A 20411-nucleotide genomic window follows, 5' to 3' on the forward strand; every position below is an offset into this window, starting at 1 on the left:
CATGTTTTGGGGCAGCGAGTAAGAAGCGAGTGGACAGGACACTTTGAGTTTCTAGACACTAGATGGTGCTCCTGAGCTTCATAGATATAAAAATCATCAGAGAGAGACGGAGACCCTTACTGTTGTCAGATATTGCAGAAAAAAAAGATTTAAAAAAAAAAAAAAAAAAAAAAAGTTAATGTATGATTTAAAGAAAGTGTTTAAAGCAGTGAAAAAAAACAAAACAAAGAATGCCATGTACTTTTATAGACCAGGGCCAGTGACTGAATATTTCAATATTTTCAATGCAGATGGAGTCGGACGTATGGAGAAAATGGTCATTACACTGTTTGGATCAAATTGTCAGAGGCTACCAGTAATACAAGCTGCACTCATACTGTGGATAAAGTACCAAACAACGCATACCTGCGTAAGTGCACATCACTAACTAAGAGGGGTAGTTTATAGTGATATTCATTCAATGTTTTTGAATAATTTACCAAAGTGACAGAGAATTTAGCTCATCGCAGGTAAAGCCTTAAATAATCTCTATACTTCATTGAGGTGGTAAAGAGTAGCTCATCTGTATCTTTTAAACAGGATCTCTTAGCTCTTATCTCTAGTGACTTGATGTGTATTGACCTGATAAAGCATGCTTTCTTGAAAAGGGTTAAAAGAAAGCTTTTTCTGGCTCTTCTGAGGCCAGGCTCCATGCATGGAGGATTGTGGGTAATACATTAGGGAGTGTGGAAGGATTAGGACGTAATGGGATTTTGAAAGCGTCACTCTACATAATGTACACTCTACTTAACAATACTGCAGATTATATCGTACATCAGACTTTTAAGGCCAAGTAGCCATTATCCAAGCAGATATACAGTCAGTGTGACTACACCCAACACAGTATGATGAGCTTCCATTAGCTTCAAAGATCGCTGATTATACAAACTCCCCATGGGACCTGCTCAGCTTAAGTAATGGCCTGGTCAGCAGTTTAAGGCAGGTTAGAGTTGCCTTGTTAGGGAATTTAAAAGTTACTTTTATTGTCTCACATTGATCAGTGGTGGGACTTCATGAGGTAACTTTTTGAATGCATTATTTTTCAAGGATATATTTCTGTGTGTCTGCTATCAAATCTCCCCTTCAGTCATTACTGTATTTTGCATTTCACCCTAAACAACAAGCAAAGGCTTCGTTTTCACAAAGAAATCCACAATAATGACTGCTTTTTTGCTTAAAGTAAATAAATCTAGGAATTTAATTTACCGTAATTAAGCAGACTTTGATTCTGAATTAATATTATTTTTTATTGTATTGTAAGTAATGGCATGAGGATTACTATCACACAGGTGTTTTACTTCTGACGATGATGCAACTTCTAAAAGCGATTGCTTGAATTTCAAGGCCTCCTGTGACAGCAAAGAAGGCCTCCTGTAAACAACTACCTTTTTTCTTTTTTTGTTGTTGTTTACAGTCCAACTTGAGGGGTAAAACGGAGTTGATGTTAGGAAATAATGTTTAAATGTGGATTTCTATCTGCACTGTATGCAGCTTTCTGTTTAAGGAGTAATTAATGCTAAACCTTCAGTGAATGACTGACCTTAGGTTTCAGATTGCACTGTGGCAGATTGCTTTGACCATGTTGCTCTCAAAACAGACTGTTTTCCTAGACAGCTAATGCTAGCTTAAAGCTTAAGTGGATAATGCTACGCCCTCTTAAAATCGATACCAAATAAATTTCAAAACCAAATTCCTGGCACACAGATTTTGTATTTCAATATAGACTGTAAATAAAGGATATGTGCTTTATGCCAATTATAAGTTGTCACCAGACATTTCCTTCTAAGGGGAATAAGTGATCACTGCGTCAAAACAATATTGCAAAACAATATTAACAAAAATATGCAAACTGTCTTCATAATTCCTTTCCTCAGATGCAAAAAGACCATGTATCTTGTGAGGTTTATCAGCAGTAAAACATTTCTCCAGCTTTTCACTGCTGCTTATGAGGCAAGCCTGCATTTAGTAGTCAGTATCAAATCAGTTGCACCTATTTTAGCTTGAAACATTTAGTCCAAAAGGCAGTGATAATAAGAAGCCAACGAGCAACCTTTGTTTGAAGATGAGATGCAGGAAGTGCAAAAAAACTGCAAGTTCACTAGCGTCCACTTGAGCCTGGCTCTAAAATATTCTTTTTAAGAGCAGAGAGTAACACATTTACAATCCGGTACAAAAAACTTTTTTAGTTTCATCAATGCCAAGACTGTCCTGCATGGTTAGATTACCCATAACGGGTGTAGCTCACCTGACTGACAGGTGGGCGTGTTGTAGCTGTTCATTGGGATGCTTAAGACCTGCTTCAGCTCCAGCTGTTTGCTTGTCTTAGTTTGAGACAATAGTTCATACTTTCATTGACTAGCTACCAAAGCCCACTTCAGTTAGCAATGGATGCCGTCACTCAGGCTTGGTCCACTATTACTTACAGTCTATGGTTTTACCCATCCACTCCTTTTTATCTTTTTATCTTGGTATTTCTTTCCTCATCCTTGTTCCAGAGAAGTCTTACATTTCCTTTTCAAATGTCTGCATGGTTAGATAACCTAGAGCTGATGAGTTGATGGATTGCGCAAAAGCTTTCCATTAGATTCTTGTTCATCACTTGAGGAATCTCCTTTGACACTGATTGACTGACAGAAAGCCACAGAGGCGAGTAAAGCAGACAGTTTGGCCTTTTTTCACTGAGCCAAATACTATGATGATAGAGATGTGCTGTATAAATCACCAGAGTAGAAGTTTTAAACAGAGAAAAATCGACATTGTCTGACATCAACACATTTTACATTTGTTAATGTATTCTATTCTTTTCAAGCTATCCTGGTGGCAGCTCTCTTACTGGCTCTAATTGCTCTCGTATTCATTGGAGCCCCCTACATCTCCAGGTACTTTTTTTTTGTTACATCATCTGCAATGGAAATACTGAACTTCACTGACTTCCCAGCAGAACCAGGCAGCTAAAACTTGCCATCCCATTTACAGCAGACGTTGTACAACAAAATGTATGAAGACGATTTGCTGCCAGGGCCCACAGTACTCAGTGGATAATGTGAGTAAAATGCTTCATCTAATTAATTCTTCACTTAAGTGTCTTCATAAATTCAATGACAGTGCACAACTGCAGGATTTTGATTACTGGATTCAGACCAATTATTGAAATTAAAATGAATGTATCTTAAATGATTGCACTGGTCTTAGTTTCTTTGAGACTATAAAGATCTCAGTATGTTCAATATGCAGTGTGAATCTCACTTTAATGTTCATCATTGATGTACAGTATTCATAAGAAAAAAGGTTGGAAACATTTTTAGCACCTACATGGTGTTTTTGTTGTAAAAATCCTGTTAGGAGAGCAGTACAACACGTTTATGAAGTTTATTTATTCACTGCTCATTTATTTACCCACAAAAGTACATGGTTGGTTTTATTTGCTTGTAAAATAAAAAGTAAAATCAGCCCTCATCCAATCACTTTATTTTGTTATTTTCAATTGCCATCTATGCACTCTAAAATGCAAACCAAAAATGTTCTGAGCCTCCAGTCATCAAACCCTTAGGAGACACTAATGGGATGATTGATACAAATGTTAGCAGAGCCAATTGTACAGCAGACTTACATAGAAGCAATAGAGCGTTGTATCTATCCAATCATCTTTCTTGTTGGCAAGAGCTGCTGTGTATTTATGGTGAGCATGAATGGCCTCTCTCACTATTCTAGCAAGATGTCTCTGTTTTCCGTATGCTGTCTGGATGGCATGCAGATCCATCATAACATATTAGTGCTGGTGTCTTCCTGATCTGGCTCTTTAAAGTCCTGTATGGAGACCAGTGAGTCAGGCTAATCCAACTGGGAGGGCAACAGGCCAGGGTCATCTCGGCTGCCTTCACAAAGGGGGAGGAGGGGTAAGGAGGGTAGGATGGGGTGAACGTGTCACCATACAGCACAAGTTGACAAACATTATTTTGAGGAATGTTGACTCCTGGAGCAATTTAGTTTTCAAGTTTTGTACATTTTTAAATTATCATAACAGTTACAGGAAAGTCATCAAATCTTTCCATTACGTTTCATTTTTATTGGTTGCTATAAGTATATACAAACATTTTGTACAATGTGCAAGAACAATAGGAAGAAAGAAACAATATTGTAAATACATTTTCAATTCCAGTCATCTTGGGCAGAGGTAAAAATCAGTCAAAGAAAGTTCAGAAGGATGACCTTAAAAATTAAACATTTCACAAAGGGCTTGTGCCCTTTTGTCTGAACAACAAAACAAAATGTTTTCTGGTATAATTTTCATTGATATAGTAAAATCATTAGAAAAAGAATCATAGGGAATTTTTAGTTTTAGCCATTTTAGCAGTAAATATAGAAGCAGCTATCTTAGAGCTTCTACTTCAATCAGTACAATAAAAAAGTACCAAATGTATTTTTTCACAGTTACAATATATGACGTCTCCTGCAGGTTTAATGTTAGGGTAAGGGCAAATATTAGATTGAAAGCTAACTTTTATTTTTCCTTTTTTTGGTGCCAATTTACTAGACAAACCATGATCTCCAAACATAATTATGTACTGTTGGTGCCCAAACCTCACCAGACGTCAACTAATACATTTTTTTCCTGTGAATCGGCACTGTTTTGATCATGGTTTGGCCCAAAAATAAGTTAAAGTTACATTATAGTTTCATAGATTTATATCTGTGATGTGAAGACTCGTCCAAAAACACATTAAATGTGCAAATATTAAGAATGATCATCCCCTCCATGACACTGTGTTGCAGGATGTTTGAAGTGGAGAACATTTGTTAAGAGAAGTTCTTTAAAACCACTTAAGGAATCAATAAGTATGGTTCGTTAAAGCACTATGGGAGAGAACAAAAAAAAAGATCTTTTACAAAAGGTGATCCCAATCTTGATGATTTAAAATAGATTTTGAAAATAGTGAAATAGCAGTGAAGCGAATAGGAGTCGGGAAGGAACTGGAAGGAGGAAAAAAGCCTGGTTTATGAAGCCAGTGGCTAATGTTCTATGTTTGCATGGCATTTTACAAGGCAAGGTTCTGCTAGCATATAAACAGCTGTTCTGTGTCAGTTCATTGTTGTTAGTTGTCAGTGTGGGATGTTTGTCTTTGTCGGCCATCTTCCTGTGCTCTAGGGTTTTGACTTCAAGTTTTTGGATTTTGAAAGTATGTTTTGTATGCCTTTGGCCTTTTTGTTTAGTACATATTTTTAGTTTAATTTTGCACGTGGGTCCAGTTCATTGGGTTTTTTTTTCCCATTCATGACACCCCCACCTCTAACCTACTCTCCCAAATATCCCTTAACTTCACTTTAGCATGTGAAGACGAATAGTCTTTCAAATGTTAAAAAACTATTTACAATGTCAAAAAAAAGTAGAAACAACAATATCATCATGAGCTAATTAATTTTACAAATGTTGTTACTTCTCATACTCATAATGTTCAGTTTACCTATTGTGAGTTCTAACATTACTTTGTCTGTCTCTTGATTGTGTGTACAGGAGGGTGGACAAGCATTTGAAGCTGAGCACAATACCACTAAAGCTAAACCAACACGTCTGTGCTCTCTGGACACTTTTCGAGGGTATGTAGACCATCAACAATCGTCCATTTTATCAGTCTATCAGCACATGTGGCTCCTTCACATGCTAATTCTGTTTAGAACGGTCTAAGGCATGATTAAGATCTACAGCCCCAGCATAATAAATAATTACAGGGGTCATAGTCTGGCCACGGGCTCCCTCAAGCTTTTGTTATCAGGCTGTATAGCTTTAGGCATGATTTCTGATATCATTGCATAGTGGGTTTGGAACAGTGCAGTTCTGTGAGACAGGAATGATGTGTGTGATTGAATCTGGGCTCCCTGCTTCCCTTAATTGTGGCCTCGGGGTAGACACAAAGCACGGCTCTCTGAAAACAGGATGCTGGTGTGGCTTTGACCTGCCTCTTGCCAAATAATTGATGTAATAATACCGTCAACATATCAGCACACATCCACACAACCATAGATCTCCTGCCAAAATGGAAAGCGAGATGCAATCCAGAATCACAAAGGTAGCATCCGGGAGACAATTGGCATCTTCTACCTTCTATCCTTTCGGATAAAGAGTAATCTGAAATAACTATGTATTTTTAAAAAAACATATTCCTTTCGTGGTAAGTCCTGCTTACATGTCATGCTTTGGTTCAGGATATTATATATGGATGTCATAAATGGTGATGCTGGAAATTCTGATACCTTACAACACACTTAATCAATCATTGACTCAGCATTCATGATCAATTCTGCCTGTGCCTTCCCAGTCCTGTGACTTATGATCCTTACTCCTGATAAGTAACAACTTTCTACTCAGACCAGACACATCAGTCATCTGCCATAAATGCTATGATATTTCTGAAGGCAAAATGCTTTTCCTCAGGCCTGAAAGGTTTTTCTGATCATTGCTCAGGCTCCACTGACATGATATACAGAGAACAGTCAGCTGCTGTTGCACCTTAATTTTTCTAAAAGGATTTGGATTTTAATCTTGCGCCACACTTCTAAAAGCCTGTCGCCTGCTTCCTAACAGCTGAAAATTGCATCGTCAGTAAATAGTAGTGCCGTACAGCAGAGTGAACAACTTTTACAGCAAAACAATGGATCGGATTGCGTCCCACACCAGATGTCTAACTCATTCTGTGCCTTATTTTGACTGAGCTCAATATTATCCTTTGGTTTGTTTTTATGTATATAGCTCTGACAAAACTTAACAATGTCTACAGAAGTTGTACTTTCTTATAGTTGGATACTCTGTTGGCTAAATGCTCAGCAGAGGTAATATCAACTTTATTGATATCAATTTTAATTTAGAAATAAGAAGCTAACTATCTCATAGTATTTGAACATTATTCAGTGAATCATAACCAGATATAACCACCTGATATAACCAAAGTCATTTTCATAATCATATTATAAAACCGTTAATACTATTAATACCATTAATACTAATCATCAGCCATTAGTGCACTTTTTTTTTTTTTTTTTTTACAATGTAGTTTGCATGGTGCTTACATTATCATTCAAACATCAAGGACGGTTTGTTTTAAAATTATGGGACAAACAAAAGGTCCCAATAAGCCCCAATATTGCAAGGATATTCAGGTCTCATCTGGCTTGTAACCTGTGGCTTTGTCACTATGGCAACTAATGGATCTTCATCAAAATTAAGATGATTGCCTGCAAGGGTAATTGTTAGTGTGTGTGTGTGTGTGTGTGTGTGTGTGTGTGTGTGTGTGTGTGTGTGTGTGTGTGTGTGTGTGTGTGTGTGTGTGTGTGTGTGTGTGTGTGTGTGTGTGTGTGTGTGAAAGAGAGAGAGAGAGAGAGAGAGAGAGAGAGAGAGAGAGAGCTGGATTTACGCTTCTTAAAAAGCCCTTTGAGATGATAGTGTCTGATTAAAATCTTGTATCAGCAGGTTGGGGCTCAAAGAGGAGTAATGGCTTGGGTGCACCTTTTAATTGAATCTTTTCAGAAAAACAAGAGGAGGCAGATGATACAGTGCACCTATCAGACAATCTTGTTCCTAGATCTTGTCCTTATCTTGTTATGGCTCCGAACACTATATTGTATTGTTTGACTAAACATAATACATGATTTAGAAACATTCATCAAAAACATAAAGAAAACACAAGTAGTTGATATGTTGAAAGAACTAAACCTGACCTCTGGAATAACTCAACCATGCTAGTATTTACATCATGTAATTGTCCATATCCATTTTCTGACATGCAAGGCAAACACCTTTTTTCCTCCGGTGCCTAATTCAGTGAGGCACTCCATCACATGTGGTGCAGTCTTGGCCGGTGCTAAAGCATAAAGTGTATCATATATTAGATGCAAAGTCTGTAGTCAGCACTGCTCGAGGAGATCCAGAGGACAAGTATTCATTTCCTGAGTGATTCATAAAGCTTAGATTGCATTACCTTGCATTTGGAGTGTGACCACATAAAATGTTCCTCTTTTAGCATCTTTAGCTTTAACACAGAAGTCTAATAATGTACTGAATGTAGTCATTTTTGTCAGAAAACACTTAGATATAACATGTTATTCTGAATTTAATATTTTTCATGATAGCTGAATTGAATGTATGGGTCCAAAGGAAATTGGCTGGCATCCACTGGTGTAGTTCCTTATTGTTGTGCTGTCGTTGTAGGTTTGCCTTGACAGTCATGGTTTTCGTGAACTATGGTGGAGGAGGCTACTGGTTCTTTCAACATGCACCGTGGAATGGTAAAGTAAAGCACCATGCATACCAAATAATAGTAAGTTATACCACAGTGATATTAGTTTGATTTGAATCTCCTCCTTACAGCCCCTTTCACTGCCATTGAAGCCAATTAAATAACTTTTAACAGCTCATACAGTTCACTTTGAATTTTTGCCATGTAAAGAAAGTGTATTGCTTTCTATAACACAAAGACAAATATAAAGTTATTGTGTAACTGCTGGAAGTAGCAGCAGAATTTTCTCATCTGGATATTATGTTGAATGCAGTCTTAAATACATAAAATAAACACTTTCTACTGTATTTATCTTTATAAGACGGGATTGTGAGATTTTTTTATTAAAGTTGCAAAAAGTTGTCAGTTAAATGACATGACCAAAAGAATGCAATTCAATTTCACAATCCACTAAATATAACCTTACAGATGAGAAAGAGAAGAAAAGATTTCTGTAAGAAGCTGGACATGTTTTCTTGTATGTGGAGAAGTCTCAACCCTGAGGAACAGTCAGCAGTAACTCCTCACTGCTGCAATGCATCCAATGTTTTCTCAGTAACAGAAAGTTGTTGTTGTTGTTGTTTTTAATCCAAACATGTCACTGTAACTTTTTTTTTAAATCAATGTTACAATAAAGGGGATGCTCTATATTCAAATCTGATGACAGTGTTGTTGCCACATCCACAAGGATGTATTGATTTTCTGAAATGTTTGATTCATCTTGTCTTTGCTACAGAGAAACTATTATCACATGAGTGCAGATATTCATTAATCACGCGTTTACAAATGAAAAGTTTAAGGCAGAGGCATCACTTTAAAAACAATAATGTTTTAAGGTCTACTTGTATATTGGGTTGAGGAAGTGAGAAAATAGCTAGAATTGTGAAAACTGTGAAGTGACAAAAAGTTTCAGTATCTCTGTGTTAACTGTTCTAACTTTCTGTTTTCGCAGGTCTAACTGTTGCAGATCTTGTAATGCCATGGTAGGTGTAGGGTACAGGAGGACTGTCAAACATTTTCCACAAAGTAATAAGACTTTTGTACATGTGTTTTAATAACTTAATGCTGTCTCTTTCAGGTTCGTATTTATCATTGGAACTTCAGTGGTTTTAGCTTTCAGATCTATGCAGAGGAGAAGAGTGAGCCGGCTGCAGCAGCTGCACAAAATCACCTGGAGAACAGCCGTCCTCATGATGCTCGGCTTCTGCTTCCTTAACTACTCTCCAAGAGATGGACCACGTGAGTGCAAAAAAGAAGCACTGGGTTGTCAATGAAACATGATCATTTTGTGTGGTTTTGCTTGTTATGTAATGTACTGCTTTTTTTTTGCTTCATGTTGGGAATATAAAAGAAAAACAGACTCTGGTATGTCTGATATTATGTTCACGATTACATGTATGGTACAACTGATGATAATTATCGCTAATGGAGACAGCAAAAGGTTTTTATAATATTAATGGACCAGAATATCAGAATATAGACTCGGCAACAACTTTGCAGGAACAGTGTATTATGTTACATAAACCTGCATGATTAGTAAACAACACAATAAATACCTCCACAAAAAAATTATTCGGAGAATAGTTTGAAAAACATGTGAGTCCTTTTATAGATGAATTGCAGTGATGGTGATTTATCTCTTTTGATGTGATTGAGTTTGTTGCTTTAAAGTCTCTTCACATTACTTAATAGCCTGGGTCTTCACCTTTGGCTGAAAAAAACAACAACAACTGTGTGTATACTGGTTAAAAAGCAAGAATGTTTTCAATAGACACAAGACAAAATAAATTGTTAAATATTGGGAAAAAAAACTCAATGATTAATGATAACTGTTTGCTGCAGTTAAAATACAAACCAGAAGTAATACTCAGCTCCTGTAGGGGATGCTAAACATATAACACTAAAAACTACAGTTTTATATGTGGTAAATTCTTAATGTGTTATCAAAGTGAAGTCTGCAAGGTTATTAGGTTTACAGGAGGAGAGACATGCTGAAAACACACCATTTTATCATCCACCTATAGGGATGCGAGAGGTGCCTTTGACACATTAGCCATCCCCACAGCTAATGGACTTTCCTGGGTAGATGTCTACATAACTGGGTTAACAAAAATATTGTTATTGTGTGTGCAGACTGAAAATCCAGCACCAGGGGACGTTTAACTGAGGCAGATTGGGCAAAAACAACAACGACATAATGGACGATTCCAAACAGATAGTGTTTCACCCTTCAGTCCCATGTAGCTGCTCTAGAGGCTGCTGCTGGAGCTGATCATAACATCACAGTGACTTTACCGTTAACAGCAGCTTTGCCCTCTGTCTCCAAGGACGTCCTCAGAATTTCAGTCCAATAACTAAATCTAATTAGAAAACACAGTCATATCAACTGAATATGTTTGATGGTTTCAGTGTCTGACAGGAAAGGAAAGGGTTTTAACCTCTATCATCACTACTGCAAGCTGAAATACCTAGATGTCAAATTTGTGTATATTTGATCTTTTACACTTAACAGGTAAAAGCTTTCCCACCACTTTATTTGTTTGTGTCTTTATTCTTATTCAGCTGTCAACCCTTGATGACAAAAGATCATTCATATGAAGATGAGATCAGAAAGTCATATTTAAACCCCTGCTTCAGAGTGGCAATGAGATGATGTTTTATTAAGAAAACTCTCTCTCTCTTTTTGGAAAGTCTTTACCTTGGCTACATTATTTGCTGTACTTTCTCGTTGTTTTATTAGTCACTGCTCAGTGTTTTTTTTTATTTTGCTAAAAGTGGAGAGATTAGGTAAGCAGACAGGACTTTAACACCCTGACATGTTACTGAATGTCAAAGGGATCTCGATTTCACACTAAAAGATTACAAATTAAACCAAAGAAATGTTTACACATTCCTACAGTTCAGCCTCAAACATTCCCCTCAACAGTGATTCTTCATCTAAGTGATTGTAGGAGTATACAATTTATTATCTTGATCTTAATGTAACCTGCAGTTTTAACAAATGTGTCATAAATAAGCGCCTTCCTGTTCCTCCCTTCCCTTCATTTCCGCCACTTATTTGATTTGTCTGAATCAATGATTGGGGTAACACTGTTTTTTCGCCACTTTGTTCAGCAAAGAGGTTTTCAATTAACTAATGTGTAGATTACCATCAATCTCTCAGCCACAAGCCAATCCTTTCCTTGTTGAGACCAAGAGATAACTGGGAATCTTTGATTAGCTTCCCACTTTCCTGACATGTCTGTATCCTGAAGGCTGAAATTATTTCCCCAAGTGTCCCCATGCCTGTTACCGCTGTCCGCAGCAGTAATGGAATAAATGAGAAGACGTTCCCATGTTATAGGATCAACGCATGGTTATGCTTAAGGCATAAGGAATCGTGACACAACAGAAAGTCTGTGCTTATATATGAGTTGTAATTAGATAATAGAATAATAAAATCCCTTTATTTGTGTTGCACATTTGTCAACCAAGTCACAGAACCATTTGTAGAGAAATAGGGAAAAGTTAAATAAAGTGAAGGTAAGATAATTAGTTGAGAAAACAGCTCATTTGTAACCAGAATAGTGACAAATGAAATTTCTGATTCAGGCCACACGTGGTTCATGCAGTTTTTTGTTGACTGTGTTCCAGTTTCCTTGTCCTGGCTGAGAGTCCCTGGAGTGCTGCAGCGCCTTGGCTTTACTTACTTTGTTCTGTCTCTCCTGCAGACTTTCTGGGGCCAGAAAGAAATCCCTCTGACAGCGGTGAGCTGCTCTGTCAATTTCAATTTAGTTGGTCCTTACGCACCAGTTAAAAATATTTAAAGAAGTACAGCCTGACACACATTCACAAATGTGCTAGTTTGACATGTTTACTCCTTGGTCGAGTTTGGTGATTTAATAATGTTTCATTCCGCTTGATTTGATAACTGTCCAATATTTTGAGTTAAAATTGTCAAAAGTTGTTTCAGTTTTTCACCTTAGGATAATTTATGATAACATGTGTGTACTGTTTGATGTAGAATCATTCGGGCAGCCCTGTTCAGGATGTGGTCCTTTATTGGCAACAGTGGCTGATTATCATCCTGCTGGAGACTCTGTGGCTATGCATCACTTTCCTCATGCCTGTGCCCGGCTGCCCAACGTAAGTCCAGCAAGGCTCCTACTGTCTGATCTACTCATCAACCCAATGTCCATTTCTCCATGCTGAGATCATCTCAAGTTGAGGTTGAAGGACTATAGCAGAGGTGTAGGTGTGCACCTTGTGTTTCTGATGTTATGAACTGCCATGATTTATGAGCATGTGGTGGATGCTTCAGAGGGCATAATTACCCAATCTCAGTCTGTCATGAGCAATAAGAGGAGGGAGGCAGAGGATCCATCTTCCTCGCTCTGTGTCTTCTGCTTCGTGATGCTTTTTTTTAAATGTTTTTTTTCCCCCATTCTTTGACCCTGCCTATTGTAGCACTTACACTGTAAGTTCAAATGTTACTGTTCTCCACAATCTGGTATTTATTTCAACATCTATTATATTTTAATTTAATTTTAGTGCAATGTGAGAATCTGTTGTAAAGCCAGCTTACCTACAAATCACATTTTATAAAGCTTTGTTTTTCATAAACATAAAACTAAAGTTTTGTTACATTTTCAACTTTCTTATTCTTTTAATTCTAATTGTACACTTTTTGCTTGTTTCCAGAGGGTATTTGGGAGCTGGTGGAATTGGTGATAATGGTCTTTACCCAAACTGCACTGGAGGTGCAGCAGGTTACATTGATAGATCGATGTTTGGTGATAATATGTACAGATACCCCACATGCAAAGTAAGAATTTTTTTGCTTTATCATAAAAGCCTACTTGTGTTAATAATGTTAAAAAACCTTCCTTGTGCATTTCATGTTGGCTTGTCCAGGAAATGTATCTCACCACACAGCCCTTTGACCCAGAGGGGGTTTTGGGTACAATCAACTCAATCGTCATTGGATTCCTGGGGATGCAAGTAAGATGGATACTTTCTTCCTTTTGTATGATTAAATAGAGGTAAACACTTATTTTGTTTTTTAAATGTAGGTTAGCTTGTTTCAAATGTATTAATTGAATCATTATAAGGATTTTCAGAAAAATGACTCAATCTGCATAAATCACAGCTTTTACCAAAACCAAGTACAATGTATTTTCATTAAAAGCAACAAATGATCAGTGAGAAAGCAATGTTTGTTTTGTGTGTCATAAATGCCCATTTTGTTGTACTAAATTGGATTTACATTTACAATGGATGTTATTTTGAAATCTCAGGAAAAGTATAGAAGAACATGCTGTATATGTGACTGGGTTAAGTGAGCCCCTCATCATCAGATTAACTGAAAACAGATGTTTTTTATTATAATTGCTTAAAAAATAAAACATGCACGTGTTGCTATGGATATCTAAATATCCACTAAGCATTCACATTTGTAATAAAGCAGATATGTTTCAGATTCTTTTCCAATTTTATTCACACTGAGGTGAATGATAATGTTTCTCATTTGTCCATGTTGATAAGATGATAATAGCAAGCAGGACAGCAGTTGCACTAAAATGAAGGTTGTCTGGAAGACTGTTAGCCATCAAATTTCAAATGCGCAGCTGTCCATTTTTAATGACAAAAAAAATGCAACAGTATCTCTTATAACCATTTGTGTTGTGGGAAGCTGCCCTGAAAAAACAGCCACATTGCTCAATTCCCAGTGGGCGCTTTGCACCGACCCCATCAGTCAGCAAGCTTTAGAAGAGACGCCAGGTGCCTGCTGCCCTCTTCTATATGTTTACCGTGCTAAAGTCGTCAGCTGAAACATATTCATCATCACCAAATTAATCACATGATGCAGATGACTTACACTCCACATCTGCCTCAATAGAAAAGGGGAAATGATTCCGCCAAGTCATGGACACAGCATTGACACCCACATCCCAGGCCTATTCGGTTACCCAAGGGCAAATACATGGTGTTTACATGGAATTTCTCATTAAATGTGTGATGAGTTGTGATGACTGTGCTGATATTTACTTCCCCCTTCTATAGGCTGGAAAAATTATCGTTTTCTACAAGGGAAGGAACGTCCACATTCTCTGTCGATTCTTTGTGTGGGCTGCCATCCTGGTACGTTACGTCATGTAGAGGTTTTAAAACATGGATAATGAACTAAATTGGTATAAAAGCCAATTGATATTAAGACAATAAATTACACTTGAAACCTCTTTCTGTCACTGTGACGCACACAGAGCTGAGCACTTTTATGTCCTTAATATTTTACTTCGCCTTGTTGATGAACTTTGCAGTCTGTCTAGCCCCTTTAAAACAGCTGTATTGCTAATGAAGCTATTCGTTAGCGGGACATTGCAGAGGAAATGTGTGATCTCAATACAATAACACAACATCGATGTGTGGCTGGGTTTCCGGGCAGAGATTGGAATTGTAACTTCTCAGGGGGATACACACTATACCTCGTTGTCTGCGTGCTTCACGTGTGGTTTTTGATCGGAGGAGTTTTGACGGCTATATAAGGGACATCTGATGAAGAGTATGATGGGTTCATGTACATGCACAAAAAGTTTCAAACATTTACGGACCAATAAGATGACAGCAGGGATACAGTAATATAACAGATATTCCATCAATACAATCGGTTTTATTGGACAAGTATTTGTAAATAGATTAGTCTTTAGTCAGAATCAGAACTAAAGGAAGATTTTCATAAGATAATTTTAGGTCCTATTGGTTTGGGATCTGATTTCTTTCTGGGTGGTCTGAAAACTAGAAGAATGGCAGGACGGCCTCTATTTCATTTAAATGGGGAATGTGTCCCACTGGGAGAAGCCCAGTGTTATGCGAGATGGGCTGTTTTGCATTTCTGAACCTTTGGAGGCTGTGAATCTGCTCTTACGAGATTGCGAGATATTCACGTTGAAAGGCCCAGTTTAGCTGAACCGTGCTTGGCCACAGTTTCATTTACATTAATAAGATGCTCTAGAGATGAACTCTGTTGCAAAATAGGGTCAGTATGAGCAATCATGCTGTGGAGGCAGACATCCTTAACTGGCAGTCCTGTGACCTGGAGTGGTGATAGAGCTGGAAGAGCTGGCAGCGTCATTCAGCCTTTGAAATCTAAGTGTGCTGTATCAAATGAAGCAGAGTAAACCCAGAGGAAGAAAAACACACAGAAACAGAACACTTTACTTCATGTTGACTAGTTGTTGTATATTACTGTACTATCCATTGACTATGACACATAAACTTAATCCAGAATGGTACTAGCTGCTATAATTGAACTTTTTTATGAAGAAAAAAAAACATACATTTTTCTGACACAAGTTTAGCAAGTACTTGATGACAAAACAAAGTTTTAGATACATTAATATGTAGACTTAATCTAATTATCAGGTTTCATAAGAATATTGGAACCATTGTTTGACTAAAAGTCCAAAACTGCTGTTTCCATTTCTCAAACTTGTTGCAGTAAAAAAAGCTAGTTACTTAAATATATTTTAGAATGTAAGTACTATATTTAAATAACGTAATATTGAGACATTGTAAGACATAGGGAGTGGAGAAGCACAGGGGATGGGGTCTTATGTTTTTCTGCGAATCAGGAAAAATCCAGCCTGTACGAATCAATTGAAATTCTGTTGTGAGAATTAAATGTCATTAACCTAAATTCCTAAATGACAAATCTCCTCATTCTGTCTCTTGTTGTTGAATCTTATTGACTATCATTGTGGAGGGAATGACTGGAGGGAGGTGAAATAAATTACATCCATTTGGCTTCTCCCCAGAGGTGGAGTGATAAAGAAAACAGGATGAAAAACAAAACATTAGGCTGTTATGTTGTCTACTGAATCTCCTGGTGCAGCAAGTTAATGTTACATAGAGTTTTGGGATACTATAAAAGATATGTAAGGGTTGTCATATTTAGGATCATGTGATTTTTAGCTATGGAATTCATTTCAAATAATAAAGAAAATAACAATAAAACATATTTCTCATGATGAATTGGGAAGCAGGACTTTTTAAATCATTCATGGAAAGATACAGATCATGTCAAGAGTATGACTGCAACATAATTTATCCACGTTAATGTATATTTCTTTGGACTTATTGTAATGTCAGTTGCCTAATCTCTTGGAAGTCTCTGTACTGTATAAGTGTTTTCACAAACTGAGAAGGAAAAAATCATTTTACAGATTGGCCTCATTGAGTCTTTCATAAGAATTTCACCTCTGAGGGGAGGCAGAAAGCAGAGCTGAAATGCCTCTTGTTTCAGACATGTGCTCTTAACATTAGTAGGTGTACTCGGTGGAGGAGGGGGCTCATTTCTGCACTCGCCCAACCAAAGAATTGTCCTTATTCAAACGAGGCTCACAAAGAACCAGAAAGTGAACGAAAGGCTGGTTTTTACACCAAAGTTAACTGTAATACAGTTTCAGTAGTGCATTGATATTCAGGGGAGGATGCATTTACTCTTAACAAACAGCCCCTGTTAATTAAAGTCCAACGATCAGACTCCAGAAGTGAGAGATTGAAATTGAGCGATTGTCCCACATACCAGCCCCAGCCCACATCCTGCCGCTTGGATAGCCTGGAGACTCAATTCAGCCCCAGCTAGGCTATTTCGACACAATTGATTCTGTCATCTATACACATGATGGATATCCATTTTAAAGGCATGTTTGGTTTGAGATCCACAGACCTGGGTTTGTCTTTGGAACAAAAATGTTTTCTTGGGTATCTACATGATATAAGTCATTAGAAGAGCAAATATAAGCTTTAATTCGTGTGCAGTTCAAATGATCACATACAGTTGTTTTTTGATGGTTATTTCGTCTGTGGAGTCAACATGGCTTCAAACAACTGTTATTCTTCAGTTGGACCTCCTCTAGAGATTATCCTTCAGTGTGGATAATGAAATAAGCATTTTGCAGTACAATGTTTTGTAAGATATGTCATGGACCTTGTTCATTTGACTTTCAGATAATTGTTTAATCTGCTGGACTCACTTGATTCAGTTTCTTTATGTTTTAGCAGCCTAATACAGCTTGCTTTATCATCCTCCCATCGATTTGAAATCTGTTTCATTCCCACCCTTAGGGAATCTCTGCAGCCATCCTTTCTAAGTGCACACGAGATGGAGGATTTATACCTGTCAATAAAAACCTTTGGTAAGTGCTTCCTGACCCTCTTAATCCAGCCACTTTTCCTCACAAAAGAAAGGATGGATTTTCCAACAGGCACAAATCAAGGATGCTAAAACATGTGCTTACTTTCCTCTTACGACAGCTACAACTGTAAATAATCACCCAGGCTGTCGGGAGTGTGAGGTGGAGCAGTTATACATCCTGCATGATGGCTTTTCCTTACGGCCAGCAAGATAAAGGATGCTTTATCCTCTCTACAAGGCACTCACTACAAATTTTTACCAGCTCTGAATGATGAAGTGGGATCCGGCTCTAGCAAAAAAAACAAAAAACACATCTATTTAATGACAAAGTAGTCTAACTGCTTCCAAACTATCAAATTCCCTTTTGTGAAAACAAGGCACATCATCCTCTTTGTGTGTAATAATTTTACATTAAAATTCATCACCATTACTTGCTTAGACATAGAGGACTTTACAAACTGTTGTTGTACTACTCCTACTGATATGATGTTATTCATTTTAATATTGCATCAGGAAGAATACCATTTGGTCTGTGATGTGTAAGCAAATTTTTTATGATTATCCCCTTGGGTCTCCACTAACACTGTGCTCATCCCTCGCCATTACCTGCCTGGCTTTTATAGGCTGTTCATCATGCTCAGGTTATTGAGCTCTTGCGCATGATCCCTGCCTGGATGTCTAGAAATAATTACCTCTCAGCCAGAGTCCTTTTTGGCCCCACTTCAGCTCAGATAAAAATGTAAAAAGGCCAGTGTAGGGAGGCTGCTTGGAGGCAGCCATTTTACATTAGAAGATATTACATCAAACATTCTTGCACTTAGGAGCAGACAAGGACATGGCTGGTTGGCACGGCTGCATCGAGCATGTGCCAAGGATCCTCTGCTAATGCTTTAGCCCAATCTCGCAAACTGACCCCACCCTTTGCTGGTTTGTTTCAGGATTCCTTGGGGTGATTTACCTATAATAGAGGATAAATAGACTCCCCTAATTCACACCATGCTATAGACATTTTCATGTTGCCAGAATGAACCGAGTTAAAATGTTGTTGTTGTTAATTTAATGCGTTGCTAATGTTCTCTCCAGGTCGTTGTCTTATGTGATGTGTATGGGCAGCTTCTCCTTCCTGTTGCTGGCAGGCATTTACTTTGTCACTGATATGAAGAATTGGTGGAGCGGACAGCCATTCATATTCCCAGGTATAATTCACAAATCAGAAAATTCAGTGTTGTGTACCAGATTCTAAAAGATTTCTAAAAGAACAGAATTTCGCACCAATGTATAGCATTGTGCATTATGAGCACAATTATGTGGGGTGTTCATCTCAATCATCCAATGGCCTTATGGCGAGTTCTAGTGGTGAACTAGTTTTTAAGTGGCAGTCCTGTGTGTGTGCGTGCGTGCGTGTGTGTGTGTGTGTGTGTGTGTGTGTGTGTGTGTGTGTGTGTGTGTGTATGTGCGTGCGTGTGTGTGTGGGGCTCAATATTATTGAGCACTGTATGTGCAAATAGGCAACAGTTTGCTAACAAGTATTCCGTGTTAACTTTTAACATGAAGATTTAAAGGTCACATAATAATGTTTCAATATGTCTCAGAGCTCCCAAAAGCATTTCTGTAAAGTTTCTTCCCAGAAATCCACTCAGGTCAAGAATTGTGTATTTCAGTATGCCTGTAAAGCCCTCTATTTCAGCCCTGCTCAGAAAAGGCTCTTTCTGTGTCTTTTGCTTTAAATGCACATGAGCTGTCCCTGACCACGCCCCTCAGGTACAGCTTAGGAGGCTTGGGCTTTCTTGGGCACCCAAATGTTAACAGTGTGAAGGCGGACTCAGAGGACAATTATGTAGCTGTCAGAGTGTCACCCACCTGGGGAGGGGTTTCTTACATAGGACTTCCTAAACTAACCCACATTTCAAGGACAAGTGATTTTTAATCTCCAATAGATGCTGACCAAAGTTACAGACATGAACAGTGCCCTTTGTAAGATTTGATAGTAAACAGCATAGTGATGTATTTCAGGGAGAACTTGCCAGCTGACATAGCTTACAGTCTGCAGTATGAACAAGAATGAAGTACCTTTGATTTGTATTGCAGAGCTATGCTTTAACAGTGGTTAATATTATATCCTGTTTTAACAACTTTTATGTTCTTCTCTCCATCAAAGGGATGAACTCTATCTTTGTATATGTCGGCCACTCTCTCCTTGGTTTTTACTTCCCCTTCAGTTGGGAGATGCGCTTCCAGGAAAGCCACTGGGAATGGCTCCTTCAAAGCCTGTGGGGAACTGGACTGTGGGTACTTATTGCTTACCTGCTGTACAAGAAGAATTTCTTTCTCAAAATATAAACCAAGATCTCAAGTACAGTTTGCACTCTGTTAAAACCATAATTTTTGATGTGATTGTGTATAAGCATAAAGAATATATCTCTGGGACTTTAAAAGACGTTTCATGAATTTATTCATAAATTCACACCTGAACACTTTCATTGTACTGACTTCTACTGATTTAATATCCAGTCTATTTGAGGTACAAGCAGATGAGAGGAACTACTCTAAGACTTTATTTTAATTTAAAAGCTGCAAGTATGCCTTCATCTGCGAAACCAATTTAAACGTCACTTGGTTTCTAAACAAGATAACTGACCCATTGTCAGCTGAGGATTTATTTGATACCACCTTTTTTGTGAGCCAAACAGACTTATTAAATCAAATATAGCAAGGTGGTACTTAACAAATTAGGTTGAGTGATTCCACTACACACAAGGCCAGCCATTATGAGTCTGTTGCCATGGTCACGCCTTTTCTGTGTTTGTGTGCCAGTACCATCTGCTGCCCTCGCAACAGTACTTTTATAGGGGTCAAGATGAGCAGCTCACAGTGAGTGTCATCAGGGGGACTGAAACCTCTTGCACTTAATGTATTGGAAATCAGGGAAA

The 20411-nt window shown here is 37.9% G+C and overlaps 1 protein-coding gene across 1 annotated transcript in view; it reads left to right on the plus strand.

Annotated features, from left to right (window-relative positions):
* The window catches only part of ret (ret proto-oncogene receptor tyrosine kinase), a 42392-nt gene that overhangs the window by 1739 nt on the left and 20242 nt on the right, over positions 1 to 20411 (plus strand). The window contains exons 3-16 of the mRNA XM_079362221.1: positions 291 to 409; positions 2849 to 2918; positions 3016 to 3082; positions 5552 to 5634; positions 8240 to 8316; positions 9259 to 9289; positions 9385 to 9545; positions 11940 to 12052; positions 12310 to 12431; positions 12987 to 13110; positions 13200 to 13286; positions 14349 to 14426; positions 17412 to 17482; positions 18565 to 18677. Coding sequence (XP_079218347.1) covers positions 291 to 409; positions 2849 to 2918; positions 3016 to 3082; positions 5552 to 5634; positions 8240 to 8316; positions 9259 to 9289; positions 9385 to 9545; positions 11940 to 12052; positions 12310 to 12431; positions 12987 to 13110; positions 13200 to 13286; positions 14349 to 14426; positions 17412 to 17482; positions 18565 to 18677 — 1316 coding nt within the window. The remainder of the gene's footprint in view (positions 1 to 290; positions 410 to 2848; positions 2919 to 3015; positions 3083 to 5551; positions 5635 to 8239; positions 8317 to 9258; positions 9290 to 9384; positions 9546 to 11939; positions 12053 to 12309; positions 12432 to 12986; positions 13111 to 13199; positions 13287 to 14348; positions 14427 to 17411; positions 17483 to 18564; positions 18678 to 20411) is intronic.

Source organism: Symphodus melops, assembly GCF_947650265.1.
Source record: "Symphodus melops genome assembly, chromosome: 15".
NCBI lineage: Eukaryota > Metazoa > Chordata > Actinopteri > Labriformes > Labridae > Symphodus > Symphodus melops.